Raw genomic sequence first — 20,175 nt, 5'->3', positions numbered from 1 at the left:
AAACTGATACCAGTAAAAAGATATTAGAGGAACTTTTCAAAATATTAACGTTTTAAAAAAATTGTCCAAACTATAGTTCAAAATCCAGGAAGAACAATGAAAGTCTGAGAAATAGGAGTACATAAAAACAAACTTTTATATGAAAAAACGCCTGGCTCAAGCCTGTAATCCCAGCACTTTGGGAGGCCGAGGCGGGTGGATCACGAGGTCAGAAGATCGAGACCATCCTGGCTAACATGGTGAAACCCTGTCTCTACTAAAAATACAAAAAAACTAGCCGGGCGCGGTGGCGGGCACCTGTAGTCCCAGCTACTCGGAGGCTGAGGCGGGAGAATGGCGTGAACCCGGGAGGCGGAGCTTGCAGTGAGCCGAGATCGCGCCACTGCACTCCAGCCTGGGTGACAGAGTGAGACTCCGTCTCAAAAAAAAAAAAAAAAAAAGAAAAAACGCCATAAGCAAAGCTAACAGACAAATGACAACAGTACCTGAAAGTTTTACCACAAAAGGTTAATTACCCAAATATATAAGGAGCTTATAAAAGACTAGCGAAAAAAATCTACGGAAACATGGGCAAGAGGTATAAAGAAGCAATGCACAGAAAAATACAAATGACAGTAAAAACATGAAAAGGTAATCAACCTTGCTCATAAGAGAAATATAAATTAAAACTACACTAAGTTACCCTTTCTTCTGTACCAGATTAACCAAAAATTAAATGTTTGATAATATACTCTGATGACAAGACTGTGGGACAACAGGCACTCATATACATACAGGTAAGAATGCAAAATGAATACAACTGCTATAGAGGAGACTTTGGTAATACCTAACAACTGATGTAGGCATTTACCCTTTTATCCAACAATGCTACCTTTAAGAATCTATCCCATGGGCTCATTGGCAAAAATGCAAAACAACATATCCACAGGGATATTCACTGCAGGACTATTTGTAATAGCAGAAAATAACACAAGTGTCTATCAAGAGGGGACAAGTTAAATATTCATCCACCAATGGAGTACTATGAAACTGTAAAAAGGAATAACAATCTCTACATACTCCTACGGAGGGGATCTACAGGACATATATTACTAGGTGAAAAACCCAAGATGGAAACAGTATACATAATGACACATTTTACCTAAGAAAGAAAGGTGTGTTTGTCCATGTACATTTGCTTCTAGGTATGTGTTTTTTTAATGGAAGGATAGACCCAAAACTAGTAAAAACAGTATCTGTAAGGAAGGAAAATAACCAGAGTGGAAGAAACAGAGATGAAAGCTAAATTGTTTTATGAGTTCTTGTTTTATGGGTACTTGTTTTATGGGAATTATGCTAGGTTTTGCATATAATAAAACAAATCAAAATGGGGAAAAAAGCAGTACTGAAAAATTGGAAACAAAATAAAATAAATCAACTACCAACTAGATATCAATTTGACAGGCTAACTATACAATAAATTACTTCATATGCCTTTAAAATACAATAATTTTACTATACACTTCCCTAGAGACATATAAAATAAGGATAAAAGAGAATTGCAAAGAAATCCTAAGCACTGTTCAGGAATCATACTGATAAAAAAAATAGGCTGTTAACTTGAAACCATTATATATAACATAGGATGAGGAAAAAAACTAATTCTATTAATGGCACTAGGTACCAAGATTCAGCAAAAAAGATACAAACATAAATCAAACGTGAAAAAACTGAAAAATTAAATTTAAATTTTGGAAATTTAAATATTAAATGTTGGAAACAATGTGAACTCTGCATATTTGTGGTTTTTTTAATGTATATTTCCTAACTCTGGCCACTATAAATCCTAGAACCAATGATTAACATAGTAGCAAGAACACTTCTCCTACCTAGATAGACTGTGGTCTCCAAATACTATCTCAGACTCAAAAGAACCAGGGTTCTTTGGAGACCAGAAATCTATAAATGAGCCAGGAAAATTATTTATCAGAAAGCAAGGAAATTAACAAAGCTATTGGTCATATCAAATGGAACAGGAGCCAACTTTAAGGAGCTCCCACTGGCCAAAGATGAAACAATTTGAGCATTAAAAACACAATTGCCATATGTTGAAACAGTTTAAATATATTATAAAGTCTATAAGTTCATGATGATAGGTTTACAAAAAGGCAAAAACCCTCATGGTTACCTTTGGAGGTTGCTAGGCCACCAACTCATTACTGTGGTCTGAAAATAGAGGGAAAGAATTAAGCATTTTTCTTGCCTTTCCTGTGCAAATTGTATTTCAGGGTAGTCAAACAGCTGGTAAGGGAAAGTTTTCATAAAAGACTCTCAGCTAACAAATACTGAAGAAACAACAGAAATAGATAATCACCACGTTGCATCTCTAATGCAGTAACGGATACAGGCAATATAACCCCACAAAAGAACTTCACCATTAAGTGAAAGAATCTTGGGGAATTTCATTATGGGTGGATGGAGCTAACTACACCTAAACTCAAAATAATATTTAATGTTAACATCATTAAAAAAAAAACAAAAAAAACCTCAAGCCACTGCTTCCCTGATAATTAATGAAATAGGAAGTGTATTGCATTACCTATGAAATTTTCTGCCCAACCCCCCAACTACCCCACCAAAAAACAAAACAAAAACAAATATAAAGGTGAAATCTGATCAGGCTTCTAAAGCAGGGTGCTCGATAGAACTTTCTGCAATTATGAAACTATTTTATAACTGCACTGTTCAAAAAGTAGCCACTAGGCAATCTGTAGGCAACCACGCCCGGCTAATTTTTGTATTTTTAGTACATACGGGGTTTCGTCATGTTGGTCAGGCTTGTCTCGAAACTCCTGACCCCGTGATCTGCCCGCCTCGGCTTCCCAAAGTGCTGGGATTACAGGCATGAGCCACCGCGCCCAGCCTAGGAACTGAATTTTTAATTTTATTTCACTTTAATTACCCACAGCTGGCTGGTGGCTATAATACTGGACAGTGCAATTCTACATCTAACTACTGGTTTAGAGCAGTGGTCCCCAGCCTTTTTGGCACCAGGGACCTGTTTCACGGAAGAAAATTTTTCAACACGGACAGGGTGGAAATAAAAAATTTTGTAAATATCTTTTTGTTAACATTCATATGAAATGTTTTGGGGGAGGAATGGCCAAACCACTTTTTATTTGTTTATTTATTTTCTTTTTTTTGAGATCCAGTCTCACACTGTAGCCTGGTCTGGAGAGCAACGGTGTGATCTCAGCTCACTGCAACCTTCGCCTCCCGGATTCACGTGATTCTCCTGCCTCAGCCTCCCGAGTAGCTGGAATTACAGGCGCACACCACCACACCCGGCTAACTTTTTTGCATTTTTAGTAGAGACGGTGTTTCACTATGTTGGCCAGACTGGTCTCGAACTCCTGACCTCGTGATCCGCCCACGTCAGCCTCCCAAAGTGCTGGGATTACAGGCGTGAGCCACCGCACCCGGCCAACCACTTCTTCAGTAATATGAATAATACACATGGCAAGGGTTAGGGGCATGGTTTCATGATGAAACTGTTCCACCTCAGATCATGAGTCATTAGTCAGATTCTCATAAGCATGCAACCTAGATCCCTTGCATGCGCAGTTCACATTAGGGTTCATGCTCCTAGGAGAATCTAACCCCACAGCTGATCTGACAGGAGGCAGAGCTCAGTTGGTAGGTAATGCTCACTCGCCTGTCACTCACCTCCTGCTCTGTAACCTGGTTCCTAACAGGCCACGGACTGGTAGTGCTCTGCAGCCCCGGGTTTGGGGGCCCCTGGTTTAGAAGCCATAAAGGCAACAGAGATACCTGTTAAAGGATACTGTGCAATGTAATCTGCTAAATTTAGAACTGTAAGGAAAAATAGGGGCTAATCCCATAGCTATAGCTATGAGGGAACTGCTATAGATTAAAAGATGTCAAATATGCATCACCCAAACACAACAGGCAGATCCCTGTGGGATTTTGGTTCAAACAAGCTAACTGCAAAAAAGACATTTAAGAGAGAGTTGAAGAAATCGTAATCTGACTGGACATTGACATTAGAGAATTTTCATTAATTTGTGTATGTGTAATGACAGTAGTGTGGCTTTGCAAAACTGAAAGACCTAGCTCCTGACGGGGGCGGGCAGGGGACTAAAATAACATAAAGATCGGAAATTCAGTTCCTGAAACCTTGTGTCAATGTTGGCTTTAGCTGAATTCCAAATCAAGTTGACATTTTTTGAAAGCAGGAAGCAATGACAGAGTGGACTACTGATGCTGTCACCATCTGCCAGCACAACGTAAATTAGAACAGAAAGGACTAAGCAAAGGCATTCCACCTTTTAAAGAGAGAAAATGGCATCAGTACAATCAACATATACAATTTTTACAAACAACTTTTAGAGTTGCATCTACATACATTTTAAAAGGCAGTGTGCCTGTTTATAAATCTCTACCCCATTTTAGTTTCAGAGCCTTTTTTACTACCCTGATCACTGATCATGCCACAGTCAAAAGGCAATCTCAAAAATTAATCTAAAAATAGTACTGCATTCCAAATAAGAAAATATATATACTTTGTTTTACTATTAAGCTACAGCTAACAGAAATCTAATCAACGATCCTTGATTTTCTCTTACCTAAAAAATAAACGCAAGCACGTGAGGAACTGTATAAATACAGAGCATCTACCCTACAATACTGCTTTATAAAAGAATAAATTCTTTTAATAAGTTTAACCGGACATAAAGCTCAGGGAAAACTACTTTGTGCATATTAGTGTACGGTGCTTAAACTATACAAGATGACTAGTCTCTGACATCATACACATCTTTACTCTCCTGATGTCGTATACGACATAAAAAAAACCACATTATAAGCCTAAATGTACTGTCTTCAAGTATCTCCATGATTAAAGTGTTCCTAAGAAACCGTCCTTGTTTCTTTCTATCCCTGATCTGTGTGCATGGAGCAGTTAGTTCAGGGTTCTCCAATTTCAGTCCACGATTTCTGCCATAATTCCGTACCTGCTGTACTAAACATAACCGTTTACACCAACTCACTATTTTAAAAGCTGCCAACCTTAACATGCCACCCTAAATGAGCGGGTCCCCTTGTGCCGTGAATGAAGTAGTCCTAACAGCGCTAGCTAAACAGCAGCCCTGGCCGGGAGGCCGCACAGGGGTACCTCCGCTGAAAAGAAAGGTGGGTCCGCCGGGAAAGGTGAGTACTGGGCGCAGCTCGCCCGCCCACCTGGCTACTCTCCGAAGCGCCCCCAGCCACCCGGCCTCCGAGGAAACGCTGTGACCACCTGGCGGGGCCGAACCGCGCGCCGGGCTGCGCCATGCCGGACTACGCCGGTGTGCAGGGCATAGCGGGCCAGGCCGAGGGACGGGGCTCCGGGGCGGACGCGAGCCGGCGGGGAGGCGCCTGGTGGTTCGCAGACTGTTGCGCGAACCGGCCGCAAGCCATGAGGCCGCGAAGCCAGAGTCACCAAGGCAGCCTGGGCCGCCTCCGGACCAGGACGCGCTCGCCCCTTGCGCTTCCGTCTTGCGCACGGGCGGTTACACGGCTGCAGCAAGCGCATCCCTCAGCCTTCCCGCCGTTACCTCGGCCGTGCACTGCGCACGCGCGCCACCACTAAGCTTACGTCCAGCCTCAGCAGTCGGAGCGTTCGTTCCGCCCACTGCCCCCACACTTTTAATAATTGAATCAATGTCTGCTCCAGACTTCCCCTGCACGCGAGCAAATGGACTCACCCACATCCGGGAATCCGAGAAAGAGCGTGCAGACGCGTGATGCGGTGCGAGGCAGGAGGAAGCGTCTGCCGCGCTGGGCCGCGTAACGGTAAGGGTTTGCAGCGCCCCCGGCCTAGGTTTTGGAGGCGCGGGAATGCGTTCGTGGCTCAGTGTCGGACTTCCCCCTATTTCCATCGGCCGAGGCTGTCACTTTACGCTCATAACCGTTTTCTTTACTGCACGCTGTGTCGGGAGGAAAGGGACTTGCTTGGCACCCCAGACCTCCCCGTCTCCGCTTCCACGTTTGGTACATCCTGCGTCAGGCCGGAAGCCGCGGCTGAGGGGCGGCCTCTCGTACAGTGTGGTGGCCTGCGAGGCTCATTTCTAGCAAGGAACAATATTTTTCCCGCTTTGACCTTACAGATACATGTTTACAAAGCTATAATGTATAGAAATGGATAAGACATGTCCCTGTCCCGGGAAACGCAGGCACTGCGTGTCTGGAAAGACATACATCTGGGCTGTTTGACAGGCTACCTAGTTGGTGCCATGCTCTGTGCTTAGGGAACTATGAGATCCCCGGTGGGTACCGGGACCGCGCTCAGCCTGAGGTTTGGAGGCGGCCTCCTGCAGGAAGCGACTTGAGACCTGAGATTTTTAGACTGACTATGGGTTCGCTGGAATAAAAAGGAAGAAACAAACAGCATTGCAGGCATCGGGACTGTCACGTGTAAGAAAAGTTTGTTCAGGAAACAGTTGTCGTATTGTGTGACGAGTACTTGGGACGGTGGCTGTGCCTTGGGCGTTGATTATCTTGTTGCTTTCCATCCTTCCAGCCCCTTAAGAGTGAAGGCACCTTCACGCCTAACCCCGGAAATGGGATGTTGACCTCCAAGAGCTGACGCCTGCGTTGATCTTGAAAGGAAGAGTGGCATTAGTGATGTGGAAAGGGGGGTTTTAACTGTCAAGGCTGGAAAATGTGACAGGGTTTGAGGTGTTTGGAGAAGGGACAGGTGAAAAAGATTGAGGCCAAATTGTAGAAAGATCTACTAAGGAATCCTGGGTACAAAATGTACACATAACAGTTGGAGACAATAATACCTGAGCAATTGATCACAAAGCTTGTTTAGTAGATTTAAGTTAGGACAAGAAGCAAGAGTTCAAGGATAGAAGGCCTACTGAAGCTCGAGTGATCTGAGAAAACCTTACTAAAAGGTGGAAAACCTATGTGGGCCTGGGAAAGTCAGGTTTGGATCAGCTGAGGAAAGTGAAAAGGGTATCCCAGGAGACACAGCAGCAAGGACAAAGGAGTAGCAGCAGGAAAGTGGGGAGCTCTTATAAGACAGGGACTTCAAAAGTATAACCAAAACTTCGTCTTGCTTTGAGTTATCCACTGGGTAGTAGGGGGTTAATTATTGAGTACTGGATTAATTAAGCCCTCACCTGGCTCACCGGTGACAAGTAGCAGGGCGCGTTTTGCTTAAGTTTTGCCCAGATCTTTTAAACCCTTTCCTACACACCAATCTGTGTATAATTTTTGCCAAGGTGTTGGGGATATCTTGCAGTTATCCTATGGGGGACATCTGTGAGCCTTTTTTTTTTTTTTTTTTTTGAGACCAAGTCTTTTTTTTTTTTTTTTTTTTTTGAGACGGAGTCTTGCTCTGTCACCCAGGCTGGAGTGCAGTGGCCAGATCTCGGCTCATTGCAAGCTCCGCCTCCCGGGTTCATGCCATTCTCCTGCCTCAGCCTCCCGAATAGCTGGGACTACAGGTGCCTGCCACCACGCCCGGCTAATTTTTTGTGTTTTTAGTAGAGACGGGGTTTCACCGTGTTAGCCAGGATAGTCTCGATCTCCTGACCTCGTGATCCGCCCACCTCGGCCTCCCAAAGTGCTGGGATTACAGGCGTGAGCCACCGCGCCCGGCCATGTGAGCCATTTTTACAAAAACTTCCACCTGCCTTGGCCCAAACCTCAGCATTCTTAGGCACAGGAGCTCATGAACATACTGAGATAACACTAAAATGGACTATGGGAAGGGACCAACTACAGACCTGACACAAATCCTCAAGGCAAGACGATGTCTGAAGTTGACCTTGTAAAGGAAAAGGCTTCCTTCCTTAAAATAGCACCCAGGCTGAGCTCTGAAAAAAGCACCTCAAGATGGTGGGTTCCACCCCGCCCCCGCCAAAATTGCTTATTGTGTGAGTCTCCATAGTCTCAGAAACTGAGAATAACTGAGAGTACCTTTGATGCCAGTGGCTTCTGGGCTTTTTGGATTGTGACTTTGTAACAGGGAGCACCCATAGGATGACGCCTATGATGAATCAGGGCCCAACCTTGGAAACAGGGAATCCAAAAGTATCCTCCAAGCTAGCCAGCCTTTTGGATTAGAAAGCATACCACAGATAGGATGAAATTAAGCAAGGTTGTCTGCTTCTGAATTAAATAATTCATTAATTAAGGACCTATTTATTCTTTGTTATCTATAAGTAATTATTAAGACTGAACTTTCTTTTTAAGTTTAAGATAATATATTATTGCTTTACAATAAATGATAGCTCTTTTCAATATGTTCAAGTATGTTTGAATCTGTCTTGTAGAACAAGATGTATGTGATTCAAATATAGATAAGTAAATATCATTTAATATATATTGAGCATAATTTTAGAGGGGAAAACATGTTCACATACTACGAATTAGAATCCAGCGGAAAATTTTAAGTCTGGATATTGCATAACAGTTTGCTAAGCATAAAGCAAAACATAAATTAAGGTAATTGAAAAGAAATATATTGGTATCTGTGAACTCTGGTACAAAGCAGAGTTCAGTAGTAATACATTTAAATTTAAAATACAAGTAAATGATCCCAGATCCTACACTAAGTGTGGCCCATGACTTACCATTTTAAGAAAATTGCTGGTAGGGTGTGAATTGGTCATTTGTTGGGGTTTTTATTGCAGCTTCAGAGAAAAATGGGGAATCAGCCATGGTCAAGGAGCTAAATAAGTATCCTGGCCATTTGGGCCAGAAATTAAAGGGAGTGCAGCATTAAGAATTAGAGGAAGGAACCTCCAAGGAAGGAGCTATCCCAAAGGGAAGCAGAAACTGGAGAAACCAGCAGTATGAGGTTCTACCACTGGTGTTCACCTAGAAGTGCTTTGTTCAGATCGCAGCCTGGGTACTATTTTAGGGAAGGAAGCCATTTCCTTTACAGTATGTTCATGTGACTCCTGTGCCTAAGAATGCTGAGGTTTGAGCCAGGGGCTAGAAAGGAAACTTAGCAGGCCATTATGAATCAGGGACTCATCAAAGGCATCACAAACAGGAAAAGGTGAATGTTCAAGTTAGAAGAGAAGAGCTACATTGAGATGCAACATATTAATATTTGAGGGCCTCATTTAAGAACGTGTTTCTCTCCTGTCGCACTCTATGACACTGGTCTGTCAACTGGCCATGCCTGTCCAGTATACACTATAAAATATGTATCAGCTGGGGTTGTAGAGAGGAAGTATGATCAAAGTAGTCACCCAGCCCATATGAGAAAATGAACCTTTTCCCAAAAGGTAGCCCCAGACTATAAAGACTGTAAAGCCTGGAGAATCCTTATAGTGGATTATAGCATCGCTTCAGTCATTGTGTTTAAGAAATAACCTCTTTGGCTTACAGATTTGATAAGATCAAAGCTGCAGGAAAATGGACAGTGAGGTTCAGAGAGATGGAAGGATCTTGGATTTGATTGATGATGCTTGGCGAGAAGACAAGCTGCCTTATGAAGATGTCGCAATACCACTGGTAGGTTATGATTTGAGCTGAGGGTGGGTTAAAGGTATTGATCTGGCAGTAACTAGTGGAGGAGGGATATCAATGGAAGATAAACTAATGTGGCAAAGAAATCAAAGCTGTGGAATTCTCTAACTCTAGAAGCCTCTGGAGAGCATCTAGTTGTATGTTTCATTTGAAGAAAGATGTGGTTCAGGGAGCTAGCATGGCCAGGTCAGTTAGGAGTCATGCCAGGACTAGAGCCCAGATTTTCTGAGCCATTGTCTGTCCACCACATGAAAACCAGAAAAACCAAATAATGAGAGTTTAATGCACAAGATGGGGAGGAACGAGAAGCAGCAGCATATGAGCTCTGTTTCTTACTTCCCTGCCTGTGGCTCATCAGTCTTTTGGCATTTTTAGAAACTCACATTCTTGGAACATACACCTATCTTGTGTTCCCTGGAAAATATTCAGAATATACCTGGGTATTCTTTTGCGTTTAGGCCAGCGGCCTTCTAGAATACTCTTTTCTTCCCTATCTTTGGAAAACTCTGCTGCAGGGAGTTTGTTAAACCTCATGTAATAAGTGATCCAAAAGGTTTGCTTATATAAATGTTTATTTACAATCCTATTTATGTCATAGAGGCCTAAAAAAGGGAAAATGGGACTGTTTTTCTTTAAAGCATGCCAGCTGCCCTGAGAAGAGTAGTTAGTATTAAATAAAATATAATTTATAGTTAGAATATCTGCTGCTGCTGTTTACAAAGAAATAAAATAGTTCATCTGTATTTTCATTTACGAATAAGAGATAGTAATATGTTCAGTGAATAATATACATATCAAATAACAAGTCATAGCTTAGTTCAAGCTTAGGGAAATAGTCAAAAGAAAGAGCATAATAAGAATTATAGATGTCATTTATTGAATACCAGTTTTATGCCATGGACTGAGGTTGGAAATATACATTATCTCTAATTCTTAAACAACCTTGTGAGGGAGTTGCTCTTAGTCCCATTTTATAGGAAAAGAATAGGATCAGAAAGGGGAACTTGCCCAAAGTCTGGTAGCAGATAAGTAGGGCTTCATATAACATATACTGAGGTCTGTGAAGTTCCAGATCCTGTCTTGTGAACTTTTGTTCATTCATTCCACAAGCATTTTTTGAAGCCTACTGTGTGCCATATGACTATGTGAACATAAGATACAGTTCCTGCTCCTTGAGGGGTCTAGAAAGGCAACACTTATAGATAAGTAATTGTGATAATATTCTAGGTGGGGGCATAAACAGCCACATCATATAGGAAGTGACTGATTGCCTGGTGGGCATCAGAAAGGCTTCTGAGAGAATGTCATGTTTAAGCTGGGTCATAAGGAAGGACCAGAAGTTTAGTGGAGATAGACAAGGGTACTGCTGCAGAGGGGCATAGATGTGTAAAGGCCCAGAGGTTTGAAAGGTTTTGGGACATGGTGAGTCATTCACTGTGGATGAAGAATACGTTTGTCACGTAAGTAGGCTGAAAAGTTGGGCTTGGATCAGACTGAGAGAGGTATTTGATACCACACTTAGACCTCATCCTCAGGAGATCCAGGAATGAATGATCTTAAAAGCAAGACTGCTATGCTCAGATTTGGCTTTTGGAAAATCGGTTTAGCAGCATTGTTAGAGATGGTGTGATATGGAAAAAGGGGCAAATGAGATGAATTGGCAAGCTATTGTGGTGGTCTAGGCAAGGGAGGAGGGCCTGAACAAAGTCAAGAAAATAAAGGAGACGTCCATTTCTGGAGAATGTTATGGCTCAGATTGGAGAACATTTGTGTGGCAGGGGATGAAGGAGAGGGAAGTTTCCCTGCTGACTTCTAGGCGAAGTTGGCTTGGCCCTGCTGCTAATCCATACCTTTCGCTTGTCCTGTCATTCTAAGGCAGTGTGTATGCCAGTTAGGATTTGCTGCATAACAAATCACCCCAAAGCTTGGTGACTTAAAAGAGCAACTGTTTATATTTCATGATTTCGTAGCTCAGCTGGGAGGGACTTCTAGTCTGTGCTAGCTCAGCTGATCCCTGCCAGGCTTGCTTGTGTTGTGCAGCCAGCCAACAGACTGTCTGGAGGCTGGGTAATCAAGGACTGTCTCACATGTCTGGCAGTTAACAAGCTGTCCGCTGGGTGATGGGGTGACTATGCCATGGTCTCTGGTATCCAGCAGGCTAGCCCGGACTTCGCAGTCTCAGGGTTCCAAGAGCAACCTGAGAGGAGACCACAGAGCTTCGTGGAGCTTAGGCCAAGAACTAGCCCACTGGCATGACAGCTTCATTCTGTTGGCCAAAATAACTCCCAGGGCCAATCCAAATCCAAGATTGGGGAAATCAGTTTCACCTTTTGATAAGAGTAGCTGCAAAGAACTAAGGGCATTTTACAGTACACCGTAATGGATGGCTGGGTTTATGACACTTTTGTTTTTGTTTTCCAGGCATATATGCGATTTGATGTGTTGGCATGTATTGAACGGGACGATAGATACCAAACAAAAGACACATTATTTTAGAAAGCATACCACAGATAGGATGAAATTAAGCAAAGTTGTCTGCTTCTGAATTAAATAATTCATTAACTAAGGATACTATTTATTCTTTGTCATCTATAAGTAATTATTAGGACTGATTGCTTTACAATAAATCATAGCTCTTTTCAATCTGTTCAAGTATGTTTGAATCTGTCTTGTAGAACAAGATGTATGTGATTCAAATATAGATAAGTAAATATCATTTAATATATATTGAGCATAATTTTAGAGGGGAAAACATATTCACATACTACAAATTAGAATCCAGTGGAAAATTTTAAGTCTGGATATTGCATAACAGTTTGCTAAGCGTAAAACAAAACATAAATTAAGATAATCGAAAAGAAATATATTGGTATCTGTGAACTCTGGTACAAAGCAGAGTTTCAGTAGTAATACATTTAAATTTGAAATACAAGTAAATGATCCCAGATCCTATACTAAGTGTGGCCCATGACTTACCGTTTTATGAAAATTGCTGGTAGGGTGTGAATTGGTCATTTGTTGGGGTTTTTGTTGCCCTGCTCCACCACTAGGGGGAGGTATCATCTACTAGTTACATTTTCAGTGTTTCCTGCCCTACCTCCATTTTTATTATAATATAGACATGTTGGGCCAGGCGCAGTGGCTTGCGCCTGTAATCCCAGCACTTTGGGAGGCCGAGGCGGGTGGATCACCTGAAGTCGAGAGTTCGAGAGCAGCCTGACCAACATGGAGAAACCCCATCTCTACTAAAAAAAAAAAAAAAAATACAAAATTAGCTGGGAGTGGTGGTGCATGCCTGTAATCCCAGCTACTTGGGAGGCTGAGGCAGGAGAATCACGTGAACCCAGGAGACAGAGGTTGTGGTGAGCCGAGATCACGCCATTGCACTCCAGCCTGGGCAACAAAAGCGAAACTCCATCTCAAAAAAAAAAAAAAGACATGTTTGGTCCAAGGTCATTTTTTGGATACATTTCTTGTGTCTAAGGAATATGCCAGCAAACTAGTATTCTTTTAAAGCACGCTCCCCCAAAAGAAGATTTAGGATTGGCTCATCTCAGTGTTCCTAACCGCTAATAATAATAGCAAATATTCCTTGAGCACCAGATACCCCACACAGTGCTCAGCACTTGATCTAACCTCACCTGATCCTTACAGTAGTCTTGTGAGGTGATGGCTCTTTTTTTCTCCCATTTGCCAAGGAGGAAACAAAGGCCCCAAGGGTTTGCATACCTTGCCCAAGTAACCCAGCAAATGGGAGAGTTGTGGTCTTGGATCCTAGTTGGCTTCCAAAAGCCTCTGCCCTTAACCCTTCTGCCACGGTGCCTCCTTCACAAATGTCAGAGTCAAAATGCCCATCACTCCCTATTGAAGAAGGCCCAGGCCATGTTTGAGTGATACTTCTGATCGTTTCCTCACGTGTATGATTTTAGCTTTTTTAGAATACACATATCAGTTATGTTGCCTGTTCCTAGGAACTCACAAGCTTTAATTCTAAGTGTTCTTGAGTTCCAAGAAAATACAGAATATATTACTGTTCTGAATTTCTATTGTACCTTTTCAGAATGAGCTTCCTGAACCTGAACAAGACAATGGTGGCACCACAGAATCTGTCAAAGAACAAGAAATGAAGTGGACAGACTTAGCCTTACAGTACCTCCATGAGAATGTTCCCCCCATTGGAAACTGACACTTGGCTCCTTTCTTGTATATGGATTTTCTAAAAGCACACAGATAAAGCATGTTTTGTTTCAGTCTCCTAAATCAAATCTTTGAGTAATAAATCAGCACTCAAAAATGTATACCCATTTAGTTTGTGGTAGCAAAGTGCGATGTGAAAATGTTCACCAGAATGAGAAACTGAGATTTCTCAGTAATGGTGAATATTTGGCTCTTTAAACCTAAAACTCTTCATTGAGTAGCTTGTATTTGAACAAGACTGGTTAAACATTTGCCTTTACTTCTGATTTTGCTTTACTGTCAAAGTTTAACACCTTCCAACTACTCATGTGTGTCCTGTAACACAGGGGATTGAACGTATGAGAGGGAAAGGCAAAGGAAAAAGGAAGCCAGATACTGGGAGAATTACTAACTTCTCATACTTCCCCACATTGAGAAGCATTCGGAGTGTATTTAGCCTGTAGGTGTTGTGATATGCAAATATTCCATTCCCTGGTTACTGGCATTCCTAAGATTCTTCATGGTATTTTCAAACTTTGGATAAATTTACAGATTAGAAAGATATCTGACAGTTACCTCTGTTCTCCCTACAACTTCCTTTTGTGCTGCTGGAAAGGATCTTTGGCTAGGTGGACCATTAGTTTTATTCAGTAGTGGCATTTCCTATTTTCTCAAAGCCCTTTCAGTTATAACCACCCCACTATGGAATCAGTATTTAGTTACACATTTGTATAAGAACCTGTATTTTGAAAAACACATTTGTGTATATTTCCTGGAATTATTTGCCTGTTAAACAGTGTCTTTCGTGTGCTCTCCCCAGATTGTAAACGCTGTAAGAAGCAGCCCTGGCTGCCTGTATCTGTATCCCTTGTTGAAACTCTGAAAACACTGAATAACTAAAATCTCTTCTCATCCTTTTTATGCTGGGTCTTTTTGTTTACTTAGCTTTTAGGAGGAAGAGGTACGTGAAAAAACAAATTAGCTTATTTTAGATTTTCAATCACAAACATGATTTTAGCAGCTATCCTATAATCCAAACACATCCAGGCTGATTTCTTCTCTTTGCATCAGTAGTTCTACCTCGAAATCATTGATCTTCAGAATAAAGACCCCAGTCCCTTCGATAAGCAAAGAAAGACAACCTAATACAAAAGAGAATTACAATATTTCAAAAAAATTACACAAGAGAAAAAGCTTTTCAAAAAATTAAAGTGCCTAGAATGCCACAGTTCTTTCACATTCTTGTTAAATGAGGATTTTACAGCTTTCTTGTGGTATGTAATCTCTGAGACACATCTAAGAACTTGACAAATGTTCATGTGAATGCTGCCTAGCCTTTCCCTGGAATATTAGTAGACCAGTAAAATATGAAAGCTATTCTTGATTTCTGCTGAACCAGAATATGATGTCTGGAATACAGCTGTTGGTTTGTGTCTATGACACTCATCTGAGAACTGCCCCCACCCCCACGAATAGCCTCTGGGCAAGTTCATAAACTCATTGTATCAGGAATTAGGTGACCTAATCTGGGCTAGTCAGATTTTTGTCAACTAGGGCTTCGAAATCTTTGTCTAGGACTGGCTTGAGGATGATGAGCACAAGAAATGCTAAGTTGCTGTTACAGGGTAGCTTTCTTCAATTGTCTCTACCAAAACACCCAAAAAGGGAAGTATCTGGAGAGGGAGGCCGAGAGGCTGTGTGGCCTATTGGTTCCTGCCAGCTTTCCAGTTTAGAGCCTGCATATTGCTTTTCTCTGTGGGAGGCACCATGGCTGGCACTGGGAATATAGCAGTGAACAAAGTAAGTATGGCTTCTCCCTTCGTGGAGCCTTTAGTTGGGGAGACAAGCATTAAACCATTAGCCATACAAACACATAATTTCAATTTGGGGCATATGCTAGGAAGGAGAAATAGAAGATGTGACTTAGGTTGGGTTCCCAGAAACGAAGCCTGAGGCAGAGATTTCTTGTGCAAGTGATTTATTGAGGTGCTTTCAGAAGAGTCCTGTGAGGTAAACAGGATAGGGCAGGGAAAGAAGCTGAGCCAAGATGTGGTTTGAGCTGAAGTGTAGCTTCAGTCTGATTCGATGGGATTTCTGGACCATGATGACACCAAGAGTTTTCTCACCTTGAGGCAAGGGGTTAGGCCCTTGTACTGAGTATGAATTGGTCAGTCATTGGCTTGACCCCTCCCACAATCCCCCAGTGACAGCGTAACCTCCCAGGCATTGCCAGGCGACACGCCTCTGCAGAGTATACTACAGCTGTGAGCCTTTGACGGCTCCCCAGTAGCTGGGGAGATGGGTACTGACAGTGCTACTGCAGTATAGGATAGTGTGACTGGAGGGGATCTGATTTATATTGAATAATCCAGGGGAGACCTTGTGATTGGCAGCTTTTATAACACATAATTTGAAATACTAATTTTGTCTCTGATTTTTTTTCCACTCTCCAAAAAGTAACCAGGTCCTGTGTGCTTCCTGTTGCACAGCAGGAAGCAGACATGCTTAACAGTAACCCTAGCGCTTGTTTGGGAAGCAGGGGAGGGTGGGAGAGAAGAGGGTCTGCAGACAGGAGCCTCTAAGGAGGAGTGGAAAGCTGTGTGCCACTCGGTACCACAGTGAGATGGTGAACTTCAGAGTTTCATGGTTTGTTGGGTGCTCCAGAGGAAACCTGCACCTCAACACTGAGTCTTCCAGACGAGGCCAAAACCTCCAAGCTTGGAGCCCCCTCCTACAAGGGCCCCCTCAGACTTGGCAGTGAAGATAATAGCAACGACCCAGATAGACTGAAGAGTAGAGGTCTTTACCCATTTTTCCAGGTCATTCATGAGTGTCCTAAATGCTTGCAAGACCCTAAGAAGGGGAAGGGACACCCCAGTGACCACAGAATTGATTTCTGTTTGCAGTGCAGCAGAGTGAGGCCAAATGGACTTCATTTGCTCTGAAGAAAAGAAATATGCTATCTCTTGTACCCTCCTTGAGCTTGTGAGCCAACACCTGAAGGATGAGTAGTAGTAATAAGGGAAAGAATTGGGAGATGAGGATTGCTTACAGAGAGAGCTAACTGCATAAAGCCAGGAGGTAGAACTGGCATTATAAGCAAGGTGGGTAGGCAGATGTCTGGTTAAAAAAAGTTTTTCTAAGTCATTGAAAGGTTCTAACTAGAGAGAGTGGCCTGATCAGATTGGATTTAAATATATATGTGTGTGTGTGTGTGTGTGTGTGTATCCCTTTGGAGGTAAGAATAGAAGTAGAAAGACAAATTAGAAGAGCTTTGCATTGGCTCAAGTGAGAGATGATGGTAGTTTGGATTGGCAAGACAGGTAGAAGTAGAAGGACTTGAAATGTTTGTTCGAGGTGGAATTGTCCAGACTTGCACAGTGTGAGCACTACCCTCATGACCCAGGGGTTAGATCTCTGAGCTAGACACAGGACTAAAGGTACAGGCCCTATTCTCTGGAAACAGGGTCTGAGTCCAGGGGCTACCCATCCTTTGAAGCCCAACTTAGACTCACATTGTAATAGTATTGTAACAATGACACGATGGTTAATCAAGCACTTCTATGCACTTGAAACACATGAGTTCCAGCCCTGACATTCACTTTTTAAATGGATAGCATTGTCCTCGTTGATCAGGAGATGGTGACTTAAATGACTTGTTCCAAGTTAACATTAGAAGACTTATTCCAGGCTGGACATGGTGGCTCATGCCTGTAATCCCAACACTTTGGGAGGCCGAGGTGGGCAGATCACCTGAGGTCAGGAGTTTGAGACCAACCTTGCCAACATGATGAAACCCTGTCTCTACTAAAGGTATATTAAAAACAAAAACAAAAAACTAGCCGGGCATGGTGGTGGGCACCTGTAATCCCAGTTACTTGGGACGCTGAGGCAGGAGATTTGCTTGAACCCAGGAAACAGAGGTTGCAGTGAGCTGACACAGTGCCACTGCACTCCAGTCTGGGCCACAGAGTGAGACTCCGTCTGAAAAAAAAAAAAATAGACTTATTCCAAGTCATTCAAATAGTAAATGGATTCCAACCTAGGATGTCTGATCCCAAAACTCGTGTCCTCTCCCTGGACCTGTTACGTTTCCTGTAAAACTTTCTGCGACATGGGAGGAAAATCCTACCAGAATACTTAGAACTTTAAAGTATGTACCTTGTTTCTAAAATTGAGACAGAGCTAGAAGCATTAATAGGAGCATGGGAGTCATGAAACATTTAAAGGTTCAACCTTTTATCAAACTCATATATAATGTCACCATGAGTCCTGTTGTCACCGGATTTTATACGAGATTAAATCTCTGTAGTTTCAGATTTTGGTGCATTTGAGAGGATGGTTTAATGTCAATGCTACAATACCCAGCAGGGGGCGCTCAATTCCTTTTAGAAAGTTTGAATCACTGGCTGATTGTTAGCTCTGAACTCTGAAGATTCTCAATACATGTGATCTTTTGCTTGTAAGTGATTCTGCATACCTGGGCTGCCCAAAGTGCTAGGTAGCAGTTTATGTGAGGAAAACACAGCCTCTCTGGGATTCTGGCCAGCCAGGCTTGAACTGAGCAGCTCACCTAGTGGGCTCCTCACTCATGCTTTGTCGGTGGCAAAGTGAGAGCACCCAAAAGGTGAGGGCAGTTCAGAACTTTTGGTTAAAGAAAAAGAGGTCTGGAGCCAGGAATTTTGCTCACCTGTGTCCCCAACTTATAGTCAGGCCTGGGGCTCTTTCATTAAGCTATTTCCCAGATCTCTGCATGAAATCGTTTGGATAATTTAGGCATCATCCAGGAATAATCCATTAGGCTCTAGAAAGACTGTTTTTCTTTAAAAAAAAAAAAAAAAAAAAAACTCTAGGTTCAGGAGTTCATGTGCAGGTTTGTTAATAGAGGGACACTGTTGTCACAGGAGTTTGGTGTACAGATCATTTCATCACTCAGGTACTAAGCCTAGTACCCAATAGTTATTTCTCCTGATCCCCTCCCTCCATCACCTTCCTCCCTGAAGTAGGCCCCAGTGTCTGCTTTTCCCCTCTTTGTGCCTATTGGTTCTCATTATTTAGCCCCCACTTAAGAAAACATGCGGTGTTTGGCTTTCTGTTTCTGCGTTAGTTTGCTAAGGATAATGGCCTTCAGCTCCATCCACATTCCTGCAAAGGACCTGATCTCCTTTTTAATGGCTACATAGCATTCCATGGTGATTATGTACCACATTTTCTTTATTCAGTCTGCTGTTGGTGGGCATTTAGGTTGATTCCATGAAAAGACTGTTTTTCAAAGCTTCCTTTCTTGATTTGGCCCTGCTTTACCCACAATTAAATTTGTTCCCCAGTTTCTCACTCTCACTGTGCCATACCCCATCAGTGAGCTCTCGAGAAAACAGTGGGTAGTGGCAGGCCTGAAAAGGCAGCTGGGTGATCTCCTAAAGGGACTTCATATCTTGTGGCCTTCCTGGCCCAGATGATGGATGGTCCTGACTTCTACACCGGAACCAGCCTGGACCAGCTGCTCAGGCATGCAAGCAAGGCAGTCGCCCTGGGCCTGCACTCAAAAGGGCCTGCATTTGGTATAATGCTCTGCTTTTGCTGTCTTGAAAGTGTTAATAATTTTTTAACAAGGGAGCCACATTTGCATTTTGCACTGGGCCCCATAAATTAGGTAGCTGATCCTTGAATCTATGGTATCCATCAGGGTTCCATGCTGGACAGTGACTAATTCAACCCAGCAAATGCCCTCACCTTAGAAATGAGAATTCAAGGGACTGTGTGTGTCGGCCTTTGGGGTGACAGAAAAGCAGCCAGGGCCAGGAGGAACGACAGGGAAAATGCTGGGGCAGACCCCCGGGCTTGCCAGAGTCCTGACAGGGGTTCAGGTCCTCAAATGACTTCCTAGGCAGTTGCTGAAATTGGTTCCTCAGCTCAACTGAACCATCTGTCTTTTTTGCCTCCTGAAAACTACCCTGACTGACCATGGGAGGAAGGAGAGGTACAGAACTTGAAGGAAGGTTATCACCCAATCTCAGGGCATGTCCCTGCCTCAATTTCATCTGGCGCTTAGCCAACTACTATATAACCTTGCAGTCTGTCACCCTGGTCACAGCAATGCAGCTGTTGCAGAATCGAGCCTCTGAGTGCTGTAGGTGTGAGAAACACAACTACATAGCTGGGACCCATGGTTACCCCATTCCTTCATTAGTTCTGCTCATTACTATAAGGATTTCCACCTAGATTTTTATTTTAGTTTACCAACTGGGCTGAACCGTATGAAAAAGCTGTTTTTATAAATCAAAACTAGTCAGATAATTGCAATTTCCTATGTTTTCAGCTAATATTATTACCAAGAGCCAATTGTGTGTGTATACAAACACACAGCACACACAAACCGGATTTGATGGGGCAGGGGGGACAGGCAAAGGGTGGAGAATTTGAAAACAACCAAATGACTCCAAAGGAAGTAGGGGAGAGGCTGACGTA

At 42.7% G+C, this 20,175-nt stretch overlaps 2 protein-coding genes across 53 annotated transcripts in view; one reads left to right on the top strand and one right to left on the bottom strand.

Annotated features, from left to right (window-relative positions):
* CEP63 (centrosomal protein 63) overlaps positions 1-6,044 on the bottom strand; it is a 124,668-nt gene extending 118,624 nt beyond the window's left edge. For 17 of the 50 annotated variants that reach the window (XR_012430715.1, XR_012430716.1, XM_074031083.1 and 14 more), the window contains exon 1: positions 5,745-6,044. Coding sequence is in view for 15 of the 50 variants with exons in the window: in XM_074031079.1 (XP_073887180.1) it covers positions 5,745-5,918 (174 nt within the window). In the remaining 35 variants the exon portion in view is untranslated. Of the gene's footprint in view, positions 1-2,167; positions 2,206-5,238 lie in introns of all 50 variants that reach the window. The other 33 variants (XR_012430714.1, XR_010584947.1, XM_074031082.1 and 30 more) reach the window with 8 other exon arrangements.
* On the top strand, positions 5,102-14,626 carry ANAPC13 (anaphase promoting complex subunit 13). 3 transcript variants are annotated; one of them, XM_065539951.1, is made up of 3 exons: positions 5,102-5,208; positions 9,391-9,516; positions 13,592-14,626. In XM_065539951.1, the coding sequence occupies exons 2-3, from the start codon at positions 9,418-9,420 to the stop codon at positions 13,715-13,717; spliced, it is 225 nt and encodes a 74-aa protein (XP_065396023.1). In that variant the 5' UTR covers positions 5,102-5,208; positions 9,391-9,417; the 3' UTR covers positions 13,718-14,626. The 3 variants fall into 3 exon arrangements, with proteins under 3 accessions (XP_065396023.1, XP_005545881.1, XP_065396022.1); XM_005545824.5 differs by lacking the exon at positions 5,102-5,208 and adding an exon at positions 5,795-5,832; XM_065539950.2 differs by lacking the exon at positions 5,102-5,208 and adding an exon at positions 5,795-6,453.
* The last annotated feature ends 5,549 nt before the right edge of the window (positions 14,627-20,175 follow it).

Source organism: Macaca fascicularis, chromosome 2, assembly GCF_037993035.2.
Source record: "Macaca fascicularis isolate 582-1 chromosome 2, T2T-MFA8v1.1".
NCBI lineage: Eukaryota > Metazoa > Chordata > Mammalia > Primates > Cercopithecidae > Macaca > Macaca fascicularis.
The sequence above is the reverse complement of the archived record's forward strand: the minus strand, read 5'-3'. Positions and strand labels throughout refer to the sequence as shown.

Excerpts from the sequence above, each read along its gene's own strand:
- ANAPC13 (XM_065539951.1), top strand. The coding sequence starts at position 9,418 with ATGGACAGTGAGGTTCAGAGAGATGGAAGGATCTTGGATTTGATTGAT. Across the intron at positions 9,517-13,591 it reads AAGATGTCGCAATACCACTG|AATGAGCTTCCTGAACCTGA; the intron begins GTAGGTTATGAT and ends GTACCTTTTCAG.